Source organism: Netta rufina, assembly GCF_964035555.1.
Source record: "Netta rufina genome assembly, chromosome: 3".
NCBI lineage: Eukaryota > Metazoa > Chordata > Aves > Anseriformes > Anatidae > Netta > Netta rufina.
In genome coordinates, this window is record NC_140125.1 from 100,370,108 (window position 1) to 100,388,586 (window position 18,479).

At 37.7% G+C, this 18,479-nt stretch overlaps 1 protein-coding gene across 2 annotated transcripts in view; it reads left to right on the plus strand.

Annotated features, from left to right (window-relative positions):
- Positions 1 to 18,479, plus strand: part of ERICH1 (glutamate rich 1) — a 68,640-nt gene that overhangs the window by 23,127 nt on the left and 27,034 nt on the right. For both annotated transcript variants that reach the window (XM_084285302.1, XM_084285303.1), the window contains one exon: positions 6,460 to 6,594. In XM_084285302.1, coding sequence (XP_084141428.1) covers positions 6,460 to 6,594 — 135 coding nt within the window. The remainder of the gene's footprint in view (positions 1 to 6,459; positions 6,595 to 18,479) is intronic.

The following is an 18,479-nucleotide window of genomic DNA, read 5'->3' on the forward strand; positions in this document are numbered from 1 at the left end:
AAAGCAGAACATAAAATCCAAAGTAGATGGCTTTTCCAAAGTAGCCAGGGCTTAACAAAAATAATTACATTGGCACTACATCTAGATGTATGAGACCTTTAATGTAAGGTAGGCATGTGGATCATTGTTAGTTTGGGTGCTGTTATTCGTCCTTCCATTCCCCTTCTCCTCTATTCAGACATTCACGCTTGAATACGTAGGCTGAAACATAGCTTTTTAAATATGATGTAGACCCTTCTTTCCAAAAATATTGCAATACACTTAGTTGAAAAGGCTACGGCTGGCACTGGGTCGTTGTATCTGGTTTCACTGAAAAATCTAGTCTTTGTCTCAGTATGTTGGAAAGAAAGAATTGTAAGGCTGGACAGCGGTTACCCTTTTCCTTTTCCATTGTCTCCAATTTGCATGAAATTATTAAGGTTAGAAAAGACTTCCCAGGTCATCTGGTCCAACCATCACCCTACTGCCAATGTCACCCACTAAACCATGTCCCTAAGCACCATGTCCAACCTTTCCTTGAACACCCACAGGGACGATGACTCCATAACCTCCCTGGGCAACCCGTTCCAATGACTCTGCCCATAGGGAGAGAGCTGCTGTAGGCATTAGTTCCATCCATACCTTGCATCTGTGTTAAGCTATGGGTGAGTGCTATCTCCCTAAGGAACTGCCTGGGGAAACCTTGTACTCATCCAGTCTCCTGAGAAGCTTAGTGGTCATGTGGTGCTTAGGGACGTGGTTTAGTGGGTAATATTGGTGGTTGGGGGACAGTTGGACCAGAAGATCTTGGAGGTCTTTTCCAGCCTTTATGATTCTGTGAGGACCAGGTGCAGATTGTCATACATTAGTCTTAATTCCTCAAAGGAATTAAGGCAGGATGAAAGAAACTGCTTCTGATCATCCATCTTGTTAGTTCTCCAGCAGTGTGCTAACTTGCACAAGCTACTGTGGGCCAAAGGTCTGTGGGTAGAAGACCTAGTTTTATTTATTTAATTGAAGTATTAAATCACCAAGTCATAAAGGGAATGCTTAGGAAAGACTCCGTAAGTACAGACTTTGTTTACTTTATAGCCATTTCCATTAGTTGAGCAGTGGGAGCAGCCTCTGTAACTTCAGCTCTCCGTTCTTAATGAAGTGTCACCTAGAATGACATGAAGTGTCAGGATGGAGGTTGGAACTAAGTGACTTGAGCGACAGCATGCTGCCAGACACAAATGGTGTGCAGCCTAAGAACAGGGAGCAGACTTGTATAACGTGGCCAGGCTTCTACTGCAAATCTGGGAGAGAAGCAAAAACATGCTATTTCTTGAATGTCAAAGGATAGTGGACCTTCTCTGTCTAAAGACAACTGTTTACACAGTAGCAGAAAATAAGGTCAATCTAGAAATTTTAGTATTGCCATCTAAACCTCTGTGCAGTCGCCAGTGGCATTGCTGAAAAGAGTATTGGAATAAAGTAGGGATACTGTACTGTTTCCCAGTAATGTTGTCCAATGGTTCACAACCTGGGTATTTTCTGAGCTGGAGGTATGCACTTGATTATTTTTTTTCTTTCATTATTTATTTGTTTGAGTCTATGTAAATTTTACAATTTTGAGTAAAAACGCACACTATGAAATCTTACCTGGCAAGCAGGAGAATTTATCATTCAAAACAGAATAGCAGACATCTTTAAAACTGTAAATCTGAAGTATACTTTGTGGAAGAAAATGATTTTTCAGTATTCCGATGCAGGTATTGGTGCCAATGAAATACATGATAACAGCAAGTAGCATAACTTGATATCATTAGATATCCAAAAGCCATTCAGTTAACTTTTATTTAGAAAATGATGAAGAATCTTTGGAAGGAGCGTATCTTTACCCAAAGACTTACTTGAGTGGCTGTCCTCATTTAAACAATAAGCTACGTTTAATGAGGGGGATGGATTGGATACTAATGTTTGCAGATGAGAAGTTATTTAAGGATTAATTAAATGAGAAAGACTGTGCACTTTAGAGGTGTTAAACAAGCTAAAATGATTACCATGATAGTAAATTACGTCTATTAGCTCTTCGTAAGGGAGTTCCATATCTTTGTGAAAACTAAGTTCCTACCTGCAATGGTGACTTTGTACCTAGCAAAGTAGCACAAAGCTTCCATTAGTGTGATGGCTGTCACTTCGCTAAAACAAATGTCCTAATTTTCATGTCATAGCCTCAATCTACTTTATATTTAATGAAAATAAGGGCTGGAATATGGTCATATTCAACAAAATACACTAATGCAAACATTTTAAAGGAGATCACAGATCACCTTCGAGCCTTGTTTTTGTCAAGACCATTTCTTCTGCAGTGGGGTTACAGTAAATGCTAACCTGAAGAATATCGACTTCTGTTAAAATCCCTGGCTCTGGGTTAATCAGACCTTGGCTTTGATCCAGCATCCATCTCTGCCTTCCTGGGGTTTTCTATAAGGAACTCTTCTGAGGCTAACCTCTTCTCCTGCTCTTCCCCAAGTGATGGCTGGGTGTTTCCAAGGTGAAACTTCCTAAAGTCAGGGGCAGCTAACTTGCCTCTTGGCTACTGTTTGGAAAAGTCTGCAAGAGGTTGTGGCTGACCACTGGTCCTCGGTTCTCTATTTGCTCTACTACTTCCACACTGTGGAACTGAGGCTTTCTGAGCTGCAGGAAAGCACTTGCTGATAAAGACAGGTTTTTGGTGTAAGAATGGGAAGCCATATTTGGTAGAGGTGGCAGGGTTTTGGTAACAGGAGTGCTGCAGGGGTGGCCTCTCTGAGAAGAGTCCAGGGGCTTCCCTGTCTTGTTCCACAGCTAACAGCTAATTCCAGTTCCTTCAAAATTAACCCCACAGCAGGACGGTGTTTGCTTCCCAATGCGCAAACCCACAATTAACTATCTATATTAACTGGCAATAAATTAATTTCTCTTAATGAAGTCTGTTTTGCTTCCAGCAGTTACCAGTAAGTGATCTCCTTAGTTTTATCTCAGCCCAGGAGCTTTCCCATGCCTATTGGCCCCATTTGTTCCCTCTGCTGCTGAGGGGGAAACGAGCAAGCGGCTGGGTGGTTGCTGGCCAGGGCCAACCCACCACAGAAACATGAAGCCTCATCGTTGCCCAGGGATTAATCAGTCATTCCTACCAGCAAGCACAGGGCTGAGGTTACATGAATGCATCTGTGGCCAGAACATGTTCAAGGTGTTGCCAGGTGTGACAGCACAAAGATGTTCAGGCTGAAGCCGTGCTGAAATACCAACAGTCCAAGCTGCAGGTAGGAGAAAGCTTTAAAAAGCTTTAAGATTGTAAAACTAACCTGAAACAAAACACACTATCTTTACCTGAAATGATGACAGACTGAGCAGTTGGCAACTTCACTCAGCTAAGGTGAGATGGAAGCTTTACCCTCAGCTCCGTAAGAGGTCCCGTACTTGTCTGGGGCAGGGCAGCAAGCGGTGACATAGCTAGCCAGGCTGCTGACATCCTTGCAGATGTAACCTTGGTAACGATGCAGTTTAGATGCACTTCCCCACTCCGTGCACAAGGTTGATTTATATGCAAAGGAGCCTTGTGTGGGGAAAGTTGTGGACTGGAATATGAATAGGAGACAAGTTGATTCAAAATATTTATTCTGTATTCATAGTTTACCTTTAAGAATGATATTTGTTCTTCTTTGATTTTGTAAGCATTCTTTAAATATTTGTGCTTTTTTATTGAATAAAATAAAACCTCATAAATTGTTAACTGTTTCCCTATGCTACCTGTGGATAAGCACCTATCATTTTCTGTATGCAAATACAATAAGACTCCTGAGTTTTCTCTTTGTGGTGCATTAGACAAGGAAAACACACCCATTATGCTTCTTGGATAAGTGCATTTGTTCAATTTCCCATAACACGTTAAGGTTACAAAAATGTAGCTCCCTCCAAACTGTACTTCTTTCGTTAATGATGCTGCAACAAATCACTTAGGGATTCACTGATAACTGATGTGATCTAGTTTTGTTACTGGAATTATCAATTTGGTGAATTCATGACTTCTAACTAGTAGGAAGAAGGGCATTTTTGAGTACTTCCAGTATCTAATTATTTTTATTAGTTTCAAATATGCATGTGTTTTTTAAAAAAAGTATGGTGTCATGTTTTTAGGTGCTTAACTGCTTTGCAGCAATATTTAGGACTTTGTAGTCAATCCATCTCTGCTTAGCCCAGGGAGACTGGCCTCTGTCTGGAAAACTCCAGACTTCGTGGTTTGAGACTGAGCAATTGATGTGCTGAGATTATACAGCTGTGCATGTACTGTTTTTATGATATGGTAACTGGTTTTATGTAGTTATACAGGATTAACAAAGACTAACGCCTTATTCATGGTTTATAAACTACTTCAAGATTTACATAGGGTAAATAATATGGGGGCTTCCATTTAAAAATTTCTTACATTTCTTTTGAGTGCTCACTCCTTTACATAATAACAGTTGTTAATGTTCTTCTTTGCAAGAGTAGGTGTTAACAGATTTCCCCCCCAAATTCTGTTTTGTTCAGCTGTTTTGTTCTAGGAGATTAATGTATCCCCTAATAAATCCAATTCTTGTATGATTAAAGGGTTTTAGTTAGCCATGACTACTGCAAATTGAGTTTAATGTCTTACAGTTGTCTATGGTTTTATAGAACTTGAAAATAAAGGGGGGAAAAAAGGTGAAATGCAGGGAAAGAAAATTTTAAAATTATTCAGAAGGGAGTAATTCAAAATATATTTACACATACTTGTAAATTAAAACCATCACCAATTAACACTTCATCATTAATCAACATGGGGCGGGGAACAATGCAAGTACTGCCAGTTCAGTGATTTGGCATCAGCTTCGCAAAAAGGACTTGTAAAAGAATTACTCAAAATTAATTTTAGTTAATTTTTTTCCAAATCACATAATTGCTCTTCATCATATTGTATTAATTATTTAACTTCCTTTATTAGCCTTTGAAGCATCATCAACATTGGTTTGAAATTTTTTGGCTTGTTCAAGAAAAACAACTGTTTTCTCATGTATTATCAAAATAAAAAGCTTGCATCCTGATAATAAAAACCACTGTGATATGTAGCTTTTCAAAAGTGCCTTAAATATTCTGAAATGTAATCATCACAGATATCTAGGTGATCAGTCATGCTGAACTCTTGGAAATGTTTTATCTGAGAAATTTCAACCTATATAGATAAATTACTTATTTGGATGGAAAAGGACTTGGTGAAAGCTATTTCGTTATAGAAATAATTCTTGTTAGGGATCTGTGCTTCTATCAGACACAGCTACATTTTAAATATTGAGGTATTCATCTACCCATTGGTACAGCTTGGTAATGGTCTTGGATCATTTCAGATCTTGCACATCTGTGTTCAGATCTGTGCACATCCTTAATTTTGTGCACCTGCCAAAGACCTTTTCAGCAAATAGCATTACAACATTTACAACGTTTCCATCTATTTTTAAAGGGGCAAGTTATCCTCAAGGAGGGAAGCTTTACGCTGTGTTGATGCTGGCTTATGGAGCAAGCTGATGAGAAAAGAACATGCTGAACCATCTAAAATTACAGTGAAGCATCTGGAGTCAACCTGAACGTCTTGGTCTTCTAGATAGGCTTTTGTCTCCCTGTAGTTGATCCCAATTGTTGTCGTTACAGAGAAAAAGAAAAAAAAGTAATTGGAACAGAGAAGCATCAGTCATTCCTACAGAGTTACTTTTTGCCTAGCAAACAAATGTCAAGATTGTGCAAGAGTGCTGTAGTACGTTTCTAAATACCTTTTTAAAGGGGACAGAAATTCTACAAAAGCAGCCTACTGCTATTGTAACAAATAGTATTTCTTATGTAATGAAATAGTTGGGAAGCTGGCTCTTGGCACTCTTCGAGAAGAGATAGGGAGGTGAACCCTCTTGGGCAGGAATTGCTGAGGCTTAGTCAAGTGTGGTTTTCAGACTCACTTTATCTTTGTGCCCTTTACAACTGCACCTAGATTATATCTTAAAAAGTCTGCGAATAGACAAACCACACTTCTGTGATTCTTTTTCTATTACTTGTATCACTTTTAATCTCTCCATCTTCTGTGAAACAGTTCTTACAAAAATAGTGTCTGCTCATGCTGAATAGGGAGAAATATGTAGTGTCTTTTAGTGTATCATTGTAAGTGGAAGCTTCTTAAGTTAGGGCAGAAGGATTCTATGACAAAAAAAAAAAGTGTTTCTAATAGAAAGAACTAACCTCTGGAGAATTAATTTATTTGTAGCTGCTACAGAATTCAGTGCAATTTTGTTGGTCGTATGATAATTTCAGTATTCCACATCTGATGCGCTCTCACTTTTTTTCTCGTTAATGATTTTGAGACCACTTGTTCTTCTTGCTTTAGTTGGCAAAATGTTTGAGAAAATCTTTACTGAGATCAATAGCAAGACACCTTGTTTTTCTGTTTTGTAGGTAGTGACAATACAGTTCTGCCTCCAAGGAAAATGTACACAGTGAATCTTCCTCCTGAGGGTTATGTTGCAGTTACTCAAGATACTAATAGTATTTCAGCTTCTGAAAACTCGGAGGATAGTGCTGACTCCACAGGTAAGTTTGTATGGTTGTTACTGTGATGAATTTTTCTCAGAGAAACTTGCTAGCAAGCATCACCAAGTAGATCCAAATTGCAACAATTAAGTATTTAAACTCTTGCTGCCAGTGGGTGTCACTGTTTTGCAACATAAGCAAAATTGAGATGTATATTCGTATGGGTTCATATCCTTTGTTAGCTTGAAGACCAGATTCAGTGCTTGTTTATAACCATACAGTGCTGTTGACCTTGCTGAAATAACATAAAGTATATCTGGAGACTAAGTCTTCAGCTTCTCCCATTCAAGTACCACACGTATATAATGCGTGATTACTGTCATACTATTTTTAAGAAGAACACTAGATCACATCTGTTTTACTAAGTCATAACGCAGATATTCTGGGGAGTTACCAGAGGCGTACCTCTCCCTATTGGGAGAAGTTCACCTGTTGGGATGTGGTAGGGAATCAATACCAATCCATAAGCTTTGAGAGGTGTTCTGATGAGAAGCTGTGACCAGATAACTTCAGAACCTGTCAAAGGATAGAAGAGAAGCAGAACAGGATCTGTAGAGGAATGGTCTCTTAAGTGAACTTCAATAAAAAACATGTTTTTCTGAATGTTATTGCTGCAGTTAAAGTGATTCCATCTTAGAAAGAAGTGCTTAGCTTACATAAGACAGATCCATTTAGTTTTTTTCAACTGCTATGTTTCTATGGATGTGTTTGTTCAAAATTGTGTATTGCTGTCATCTGCTATGATGTTACTAACAGCTACTAGGAGCAGTCCACAGCAAAGTAAACATCTAGGTAAGCCTGCTGAAGTAAAATATTTAATAAATATTAGTTTACTAAATACTGCTTATTTCAGCTGGGAGATTGACTAAGGAAAACCTGAGATTCAACCTGCAAATACAGAAAGGCAAGTGTGCCTTGCCTTTTGAAAACAGTACCCACATGGGTGAATTTTCAGCTTGAAAATTGGGTCTGTACTCTATTCAGAGCTCTGTTCATGATAAAGGTAACATGTGGGAAGGCATCTCACCTTTGTGTGGGGAAATGTGCCATGAAGGCAGCCTGATACATACTTGAATCTGCATATGAGGTTAGTGCAACAGAGTCAATGTAGAGCATGACTGGTGGCACACTGAATGTTCTTTCTCGCTGTGAAATTAAGAGATCTTTTGTCTTGGATAAGGGGAGAAATAACTTTATCAGATTAATATAACAGTACATCTTGATTCTATTGGGATTAAGGTAAAGAAGGTGTTTCAGTGCACAACTTGCAAGTTTTGCTTTTCCCGTTGTAAGAAAGGATTCGCGCTCAGTCCAGACTCTATTCCTAAATTATCCTTACATTTTAATTACGTAGTTATCTTTGGACAATTCATTGGGTTCTACAGCATTTCAGGTTCCAGCTGCTGCTTACTCTGATATTAAAGCAGTCTTTTTCCTCCTCCATGTTGTATGATCTCTGCTTAATCTTTGTGATTTCCTTTCAGACATTAGAGGAACACTTCCCTTCTTCTGTGTTCAGCAAATGAGTAAATTAAGTCTCATAATACTTAGCTGGTAAATAGCCCTATAACATTTGCTTCTATACAGGGACTTGCATGACTTCTAAATATAACTTTAGAGCCCAACCCTCTCAACACTTCTACAACCGAGATATACCCTTATCTTAGGATATACTCATGGTATCAGTACAGATCTTTTGTGGTAGAGTTACTCAGTTACTGTTGAAAATCTAGCAATAAATCACTATATGGTACATGCTAGATGGTCATATATTGCATAGCAGTAAAGCAGAAGAGAATTTAGGGTTGCATTATATTGTCCCTTCTTAGGGACATATAAATATTTGTCTAGTTTTACAATGGATATACTGTTGAACAATGGCTTTACTTGCTCATTTGGCTTTAATCTTTTTTTCCTCTAGTACTGAAAACAAACAAACAAAAAATACTCTTCAACCACGATGGGAGTAAGTAGTGCTCTGGTGTTGCTTAGTGACAGTACTGAGCTGGATGGTGATCTCTTACAGCTGATCCCAGTCTGTGTTCATTCAGTAAGAATAGGTTTTGAATTTTAGGTTCTGCTTTAACAGTTAACAAACACGTATGGAATTTTGGGAGACACGTTTTCGGATTGATTTACTGTGTGACTTTATAGGTTATCATAGAATCAAGAAAAAATAAGTCTGAAGTGTTGTTTAGGCTTTTTACATTCTGATTGCAAGGTAAGTTTGACTATAAATGTCATTCTTACCAGGCATTTTCCTAATCTGTTCTTTAAAAACCTCCAGGAAGGAAGAATGTCTTACCAGCCTTTTTCCACGTGCTCTAGTGTTTCACTGTCCTTTTTTATGTGCTAGATCTTGCTGCAGTTGAAGACATGTATTTGTTCTGAATGTGGATTACAGAATTAGATGTTTGTGCTAATCCTGCAGAGTTGAAGAACATGGTTAATTTTACTCTGGTATATGTGTCATATTGTATTTAATTTAAGGATATACATAAAGTTGGGTCAAAGGCTGCAAGTTCAGGCAATGCTTATAAAATATGGAAAGAAAATATGGAAAAAATCATGCCACGTGTTACTTAGTTTGCTGGTCTAGATATGGTTGTATACCAGAATAGTTAGAAATACATCAAAACGAAAGGTGATGGCTACAGTAAAGCAGAAAAGTGGTACAGTTTAACCTCTAGTATGTGTGTAGAGGTAAAAGCTCAGAGGTTTTACTACCTAAGCAGTGTAGCCTTTTTTGAAGATACTGTGTTATTGAGAGTTTCCTGTCTGACTCCTCAGTTTAGGAAAAAATAAATTTAATTAAAGAAAACTTTCAAATATCCTTCCATTAATAGTAAATATGCATGTGAGCAAGTATCTAGGGAGTGATTCTGAGGTCAGAATCTGTGTGGCTTTCAAAAATATAACAAAATCCCTCACACACCCAAGTGGATCAGTCAAAATGTGACAATGGTAAATGTCAAATGAGTGCCTTCAGTCTATGTTCATTTAACTCAGTCAAGGTTAAGCCTCTGAGAGGCTGTGCTTTTTTAAATTTCTTCAAGTGCACATATGTTTACTACAGATTACGTGGTGCATCTAGTGCCTTTCTAGGCTTTTTTAGCTTTTGGACCTAGAAGTGGGGGAAATAAATTTTGTGGAAATTCAGATAAGCAGGTTCAATAAACTAGAAAGTTATTTTCTATCTCATGAAAATACTCTGACCTTATTTTGGGATTAAAATTTTGACAGGCCAAGAGGCAGTGGTCACAAAATGAGAAACAGGCGGTTCCATCTGGACATCAGGAAGCACTTTGGTACTGTGCAGGTGATGGAGCACTGGCACAGGTTGCCCAGAGAAGTTGTGCAGTCTCTTCCTCGGAGATCTTCAAAAGCTGCCTGGACATGGTCCTGGGCAGCCTGCTCTGGATGGCCTTGCTTGAGCAGGGGGTTGGACCAGAGGACCTCCAGAGTTCCTGCCAACCTCAGCCATTCTATAAACTTAGTTACCTTTCATTGCAGATTTGTGGCATGACTTTTTCTATAAACTAAGAAAACTACATTTGTGTCTATCTAAATTAATATAACAAGATTATTAGGGGGAATAGATGCGCTATGGCAGATATTTCACTGCATTAAATTCATCCATGGAAAAATGAAATAGTCACTACACTAATTTATCTATGACATGTTTCTGAGTTATTAAAAATTGAAGTTAATTACAGTTATAAATTAATTTCTTGTCGGCTATAAAATAAATTTGTATTTGTCCATTCTTCTTCTTTAAGCTTGTAGCTATTTTATGGTTGGTCTTGTCATAATGAAATGAATCTTGTCCAGACAAGCTTCTTAAGAAGAAAAACAAAAAAGTGGGTCTTTGTGCATATTTCAATGTGTTTCTCTATCGGCCTCTACATGTTGTTTTTAGCATTTCAAAATTTTCCCTATTGTGTCAAATAAGTTAATTGTGACCGGTCATGCCCCTGACCTTATGCAATTACCTTGTGATACATACGTAAATGACCCAACAGAGTTGGGTTTTAGAGTTGTGTGAGGTGTCTTGGCTTCTTCATGTGACTTCCCAGAGGTGAGAGGGATGGAAATAAAGTTTCAGGTTTGCTTCCTTTGTGTAAGCTGGTGGTTGATGAATGTCTCATAATCAGAAGAAAAATCTAAGACTGGTCTTTCAAGAAAATAGTGAAAGTAAAGTTTACCCTATGTTCATAGGACAACAAATCAGACCGTGTTTGCTATTATTTTAAGAACTTCCTTGACTTGATTATTGTCAGGATTTGAGTCACTGTGATGGTGTGGTCAGGTCAACCTCTTGTTGATAGAATTGAATTAGATAGTAAAGAGAGGAAATAATACAGAAAATTTATTTTCTTTTTCAAAGATTTTTGTGTTTGCATTGGTACATATTAATGCATTGCCAACTTTATTTTAGCAATGGACTTTATACTTTTGACAGGGGCATAAAAATATGTGATTTTGAGCTATAAGTAAATATCAAATTCTGGTCATGAAGTCAATATTTTCATAGCTTAAAGCTCTTTAATTTTGATCTCTGATTCTATTTATTTTTATTACCTTTTTATTGAGAAATATTTCTTCAGGAGTAGTCCCCTAAATATTCACCATGTTTTAAAGGATGTTCTCAAAATAAGGAGAATCCAGGAGACTTTAATTATGTATTCATTAACTTACTCCAAAGCAGTAGCTTAGTTTTGATTTGTTTTGCGTAGTTTGTTTTATAAGATAAAGCTAAACTGTGGAGTTCTTGCTATTTATTTCAAGACAGGTGAAACAATAGAAATATTGTATCTTCCATTAAAATGTGAATGCTAAAAGTGTAGCCTTGTTCCTTCTCAAAGATAACCGTTTGATTTCTCCAGCAACATTTCTTCCTGAACATTCTAATATAAGCTAAGATAATAGGCTATAACATAAAATAATTTTATTGTGCACAAAGCACTGGACTGGAATATAATTTCTCTATGAAGTGTTTTAATATTAAATCCATATTTTTATAGAGAGTCCCAAAGTGGTATTTGGTGTTTCTTAGATTCATGGCAGAGCAAATTCTTGACCCAGAGACAGTAGAAAATAAAGACAGTGTGTAACAGTTCAGGAATATGCAAAAGTCAAGGGCACATGAAAGAACAGAGAATGCAAAGAGTCGTGTTCTTTAGAGGAATTCTTTATTTTTAATTCCATAACCCCTTTTTGTTCCTGTCAAGTCTCAATTATTTTTCCTTCATATTCTTGAACTGCAGTGCAGTATTCATCTGATGATATCCTGTTGTTTCTATCCTGATAATAACCTACCTGGTTTTACTGAAACCTTTTATGTAGACAAAAGGAGCAAGACCTAACTGTGCTTTATCCTACCTCCTGATGGGTGCATTATGAGCTAGTGTTTTAGCTACAAAGAGTCCAGCTCAGACACTCCATTGCCATGCTGTAAAGAAGTCAAGTTAGAGAAATGGAAGCAAGCAACCCATTTTCTTCTACCTTCTGAAAGCTGACAAGTCTGAAATAATGTGGAAGGTACTTCTTTGGTACGTATCCTCACCCACTGGAGCATATTTGTTGGCCCAGGGTAGTGCAAATTGTAGGTGGGAGATGCATACAAGTCAATTGTTAATGCAGCTGACCTTTGGACTTCTGATCTTCATTATTTATTTCTTCCAATCAGTGCTACTGCAGCAAGAGGTTTAAACCGAGGTGATGAATTTAGAGATCTCTCTCACAAGTCAATTAAGGTATTTGAACATGGGTGGAAGATGCATCCCAGGAAATTACTAGCCGTGTTCATGAGGGATAGTGGCTTTGGAGGGATCCTTAGTAAACCTTCTAAAAACTACTGCATTTCTAAGTGTGGTTCTGCTGGCAAAAATGTTTGAACTTACTGATCAGCAAAAGACAAGTTTCTATAGTGTCTTCAGATTCACTTAAGGTTTAAGGCAGCCATTTTAGGAAGGCTTAATACTACTTAAGCCTCTGTTTGTTGTTAAGGAGATGTTAGTTGGAATCATGTGTTGACTACTTACATTCTTGGCAGGTGGTTGGAAATCTGATGCATTACAGAACTGAGGTACTCAACACCAAGGGAACAATATGTTTTAAGCAGCTAAGGCTGCCAGTGAACCTGTTCAGTGGTAGGTAGCACCACTTGTGAAATTGAAGGTTACAAAAAGATTCATAATGCTTGAAACCAGGGGAATCATTAGACCATGTAATTTAATCCTCTGTACCTCTTAGAGAGGTCTTACACAAAGCTCAGCTGCTTGTTTGCAACAATAAATAAATACCATGCGCATTTCAAAGATGTCATAAGACTCCACTACTTTCTGCTTATTTGTTCCAATAGTTAATTGTCCTCTATCTTAAAATAAGTAAATAAATGAAAAATGCTTTGTTCTTCCTTTTTCCATTTGAGTAAAGAGCCTTTTTTAAATAGTGTTTTCTTCCCACAAAGAAGCACCATAATCAAGTCACCCATCAATCTTTTTGATTTGATAAAACAGATTCACTTATCGTGTGTTGCTCTAAGATATTTACTTCAATCCTCAAGCTATTTTTGTAGCTCTTTTCTGTATCTCCTTTTTCACAACATCCTCTTTGAAATATGAACTCAGTATTGCTTGTAATATTTTTGGTTTCTACAAGGCCATGTGTTGAAATAAAATAGTCTTTGTATTTCTACCCACTACTGTCTTTTTATATATATAAAAATATATATGCCTAGAAATTGTATCAATGTTTTTCTGCTACAGCATTGCACCAAGACCTCATGTCATTTGAGATAGTGATACCTTGACCATTTCCAGAAGTCAGTCTCTTGGATAATGTTTCTGATAAACAGCTGCATTGGACTGTGGTTAAAATGTGTGTGTTAGCATTTGTTTGTTAAGGACTTTATTACCAAGTACTGCTTATGTATCGTTTCTCTATTCTCATTGCTTTTTTTATCAACAGTAATTTTAATGTTAATTACTGATGAAAATGCCAAGTAGCAGCAAGCTTCCTGCCAGTCCCTGCAGAACCAAGCTTTGATTACAATTTTACATTGACAGCTATTTTTTTAAGCAGTCTCAAACCGTATCTCTGTGTTCTGAATTCATAGGCAGTATGTGTTGATAAGGAAAGGGCATCCAAATCTGGAAGTATTTATTGTTTTTTTTAATATATTAATAGCTCACGTCTTACAGTTGTCATTCTAGGAGTCATACCACATGACTTGAACATGTCCCAGCATCCCAATAACAGCAGATTTTCCAGAGTTGTCATTGAAGAAACTAATACTGTATCAATTTAAATAATAATAATTGGAAGAAATAACAGTAGAAGACAGTTAAGAAATTACATTAAAAAATCCCTGCACTTCTAAATACTGATCAATCCATTCATGCTTACAATTATCTTGGTGTTAAAAACATATCTTGTCTTTGTAGTATGTCTCCAGTATAAATCATAATGTTTAACAGTACTCAGCAATGACTACTATTACCAATTTTAAATACATGATTACAGTTCAGGAAATAACTTGGAATAAACTCCACTTATCTTGAAGTCTAAGAAACTTAAGCACGCATGCAATTGCCTTTCTGAATCTGGTTTTTGATCTATGACTAAAAGCTGTAGTTAGGTTGGCTGGTACGATGGTCCTAGATTGACTGGCCTGACTGTGGCAACTCCCTGTGTTCTGAGCATTCAAAGTGTTTAACAAAACATTTTGAGGGAACTGGGGAAATTTGGAAGTGCAGATACTACATTTTGTAAACAAAGTAATAAAATTTCTTCCTTCCAGACTTGTTCCATCAAATAATAAATCCACCAGCTAACTAATTATGGAATACTTGCAGATAAAAATAACATCTAATTTAGGACTTCATTAAATATGTCCAAATAACACATGTAAATTAAATGCTGTCAAGTACGATTCTTAACTTAGTATTATGATCAATGTTTTTGAAGCACAGATTCACTTATTATATTTCAAATGATAGCATTAATAAGTGAATATGATTTATAAGCAGATGTCCTGACATTTTTCTACAATTTGCTGGGGAAAAAAATAAAAATTATTTGAGCTATTTCTAAAACTGTACTGCTATAATGTTTGTGTCTTTCTTCCTTTCCTCAGACCATGGGTCTTTTCCCTTCTAGAAAGGAAAGATAGAATAAAGGACTTGCAGGTTGATAACCTAATGTGGAAGAGTTACTGCTTGGAAGAGTGCTTTTTCAATAAACAGGCAAGGAAAAAACAGTGGTGGTATGATTCTGTACTAGTAGGCAGGTTAACTTTTTTTAATTTCTATTACTGTTTGATGTCCTAATTGCCCTAGTTAATTTTGGATGTTCTGGTTTTAATTCTCTGCCAGTTTACATGCCGCTGTTTATCACTAAACCAGTGTTTTATTGCATGGTCCTTAAGAAATTAACGTATGGCTCACTGTTTGTGAAAGGCAGATTTTCCTGAGCTGTCGACCACTTCAGGCATTCTCGTGTTTGTTGTCCTTCAAAAGCAAGCTGTAGCACAATGACACTCTGAGGCTGTTAATATAAGCTTTTCCATAACGTTCTTGATGTTTATAGATTAATCAATAACTTGAAAGGGGAGATGTCTGTGAGGCTAAGTAACTTTTTTCTCTCAGCCAGTTTCTTCTTCAGCTTAAGTGTACTTGACATTTTGGAAGTAGTTACAGCAAAAGATGCAACAAACAAGTAGAGACATTGGGTTCAGAGATATCTGAGGTATCTGAACAGCTCTGTACCTCAGATTTTTTTTTCCCCAAAAAAGTTCTTTCTGTAGATCTTACATTTGTTGACAGATGCAATGACTTTCCTAATAGGTAAAATTGCCACAGGTAATTCTGAAATTGATAAAAATTTAAAAAGCATGTGTTTTTTCAGAGTTCAAATAAGGTGTTTAATTGTTGTGTTAAGCTTATTAAAAGTAAATAAATAAACATAGATCCAGTGGGTCACATTTACAGTTACGAACAGGTTTCCTTTTTAACATGATACCTGTTCTTTTAAGTAACTTCCAGAATTCTAAAAATTTGTTTAACTTAGCCTATTGACTTCCAGGGAATTTATATATATACTTTAAGGTTGATGCTTGCTTATGCGCCATGCTGCAAAAGCTAGCTGACTAGTGTGACTGCTTTAGGGTTAGCTTTTTTTTAGTGTACTACATGTGACATTATGAACACTTGAGGTAGATGTAGCTTGGACAGTCACTTTCAGAAAACATCCCCAGGATACCAGTATCTTGTAGTAGTATTACAAGCAATTTGTGATCTGTCAAGCAGCCAGACAGAATCGAGTAATCATGTCTCTTGATTTCACAACAAACAAGTCTGCACCTCTTGAAGGTGAGCATGAAATCTGCTGCTGCCCACTGACATTTTTTAAACACAGGATTGGGCTATCAATCTGAACTATAACTATGAATCATACAGTTAAGGTTTACATAAAATACATAAACCAGTCACTTTTAACTTTCCCTGTCTATAACTATTTACATCTTCTAAATGCCAATATATCCACAAACATATGGATTTATTACAGAACTTACGCATTATGATATGGATTAGAAGTTGTTTAATGTCACTGAAGTCTTCAGTAGTTCTTGTAGATGCATGCTGTTAGACAGCCCAATTAAAAAAAAAAAAAAAACAAAACTCTGGAAGATGTCGTTAGAAGTCTAATGGCAAAGATTTTTGTCCCAGAGCTTCAGTGGAAATTATGATGCTAGGGAAGGCTGAAAATGCATTGAGGAAAAACAAAGATTGTAGTAATGTGATATACTGATAATGGTTTACCATAGCCGTGGCTGCATGTTAATGGTTTTGTTAATGTGGTCTTTGATACCTATAAAATCACAGAATGGTTTGTGTTGGAAGGGACCTTAGAGATCACCTAGTTCCACCCCCCCTGCCATGGGCAGGGACACCACCCACTAGACCAGGTTGCTCAGAGCCCCATCCTGCCTGGCCTTGAACACCTCCAGGGATTGGGGCATCCACAGCTTCTCTGGGCAACTTGTTGCAGTGCCTCACCACCCTCAGAGTAAAGAACTTCTTCCTAATAGCTAATCTAAACCTACCCTTTTTCAATGTAAAAGCATTAACCCTATCCTATCACTCCACTCCTGAAAGAGTCCCTCCCCAGCTTTCCTGTAGGCCCCCGTTAGGTACTGGACGGCTGCTATAAGGTCTCCCTGGAGCCTTCTCTGCTCCAGGCTGGACAATGCTAACTCTCAGCTTGTCTTTGTAGGAGGGGTGCTCCAACCCTCTGATCATATTTGTGGCCCTCCTCTGGACGCATTTTTAACATTGCCATGTCCTTCTTGTGCTGTGGAGGCCCCAGAGCTGAACGCAGTACTCCAGGTTGGGTCTCAGGAGAGCTGTAATTAATTCATTTTGTGCATGCTTTTGAGAAAGCCTTAAGTACCTGCATGACAAAAATGTAACTTTGAAATGAGATCTTACTGCTTTGTGTTTCCGTAGTGCAGAAAACAAGGTAACCCCGATCTTGGGGTATGCCTTCACATTTCAACAGAGTAAAAGCAATTGATGGAACCCAAAAGGCAAGCGTGCGCTTGAGCAGAATAAGAACTGATGAACAAGTGCATTTTACTGAAACGTGTTTGCTCTGCTTGTTACCTTCCCTGTCTGTGGTACACTTGCCTTTCATCATTTCTTTGTTTCTTATTTCACTCTCGATGATACAATCAGGGTCTCAGACTGAATCTCTTGTTTACAAGTCTGTAATTTGATTAAAGTAGCTTCAGCTAATCAGCTGGCAGTATGTGAAGCAGAGAAAATTAGGGCCCTTATCTCTGTGGCATTTTTTCCTTGCTTTTTGTTTGATTTCAGATGACAGTGATTTCAAACATTTTTGATGAGCATCCCCTCCTCTGACAGATAAGCATCACTGAATCAAGAGGCATGGTGGCCTTCTATTTTTTTTTTTATTTTTATTTTTTTTTTTACCTTTCCTGACTGCATTCCTTTAGCTTCCCATACCAATTTTCTACTCTTGCCCCCAGCCCACTCAGTCACTTCACTGTTGTCATGCTGAGGCAACTGGTAAGAAACAGGAGAGAGAGAGAGATGACAGGCCGCCACCACAATTCCTAGATCCAAGCAAAAAGTCAGCGTGGTCACAGTTGCTGCCTCACTTGAGCAGACCCCCAGCACTCCCAAAGTGTGACCCCGCTTGGCTACTTTCACCTCCTTGTTTAACAGTGAACACAATCAAGACCTAAGCTTTTGTTAAGTTGTCATGGAGCAGCAGGGTGAAGTCAGTAGGGTACTGGCTTAAAGGGGAAGGCTTGTCAGTAAACACACAGATTCATCTGTGTCTTTGACTGCTCGAGTGCTTCATCATTCTGTATCTCAGCTCGTCACCTGTGGAAGGAGATTTGGTTGTTTTGTAGATCTTGGAGAGGTTTCTGGTTACCGTTAATGCACGTGGCATTTTCCTTTTGACTGCCTATAGCTGGTGCATGTAAAATGGTGACTGCTTCTGCTCTGCTGTAGCTTGTGAACCTGTTAGTATTGAACCAAAGCAACATGTTGATATCCTACAGTTAAAACCCAAACATCTGCTGACAGACAATGCACTTCTGAATACTAAGCAGAAGAATGTGACCCTGGCTCTTCTTCTCACTGTTAGTGCTCATGTCGCTTTTTGTGTCTAACCTGGCTTGTTTCAACGCTGTTATTTCAGTTCTCACATTTAAAAAATACAGAGGTGGGTGCAAGAAGAAAGCTGTTTGAATGCAGAATTTCTGTTGTTATAAGCTACCACACTGTTTAAATACTCTGGACACCATAAAAACAGAGCAGAAAGCTTGGTTCTAACATGAAGGAGAAAAT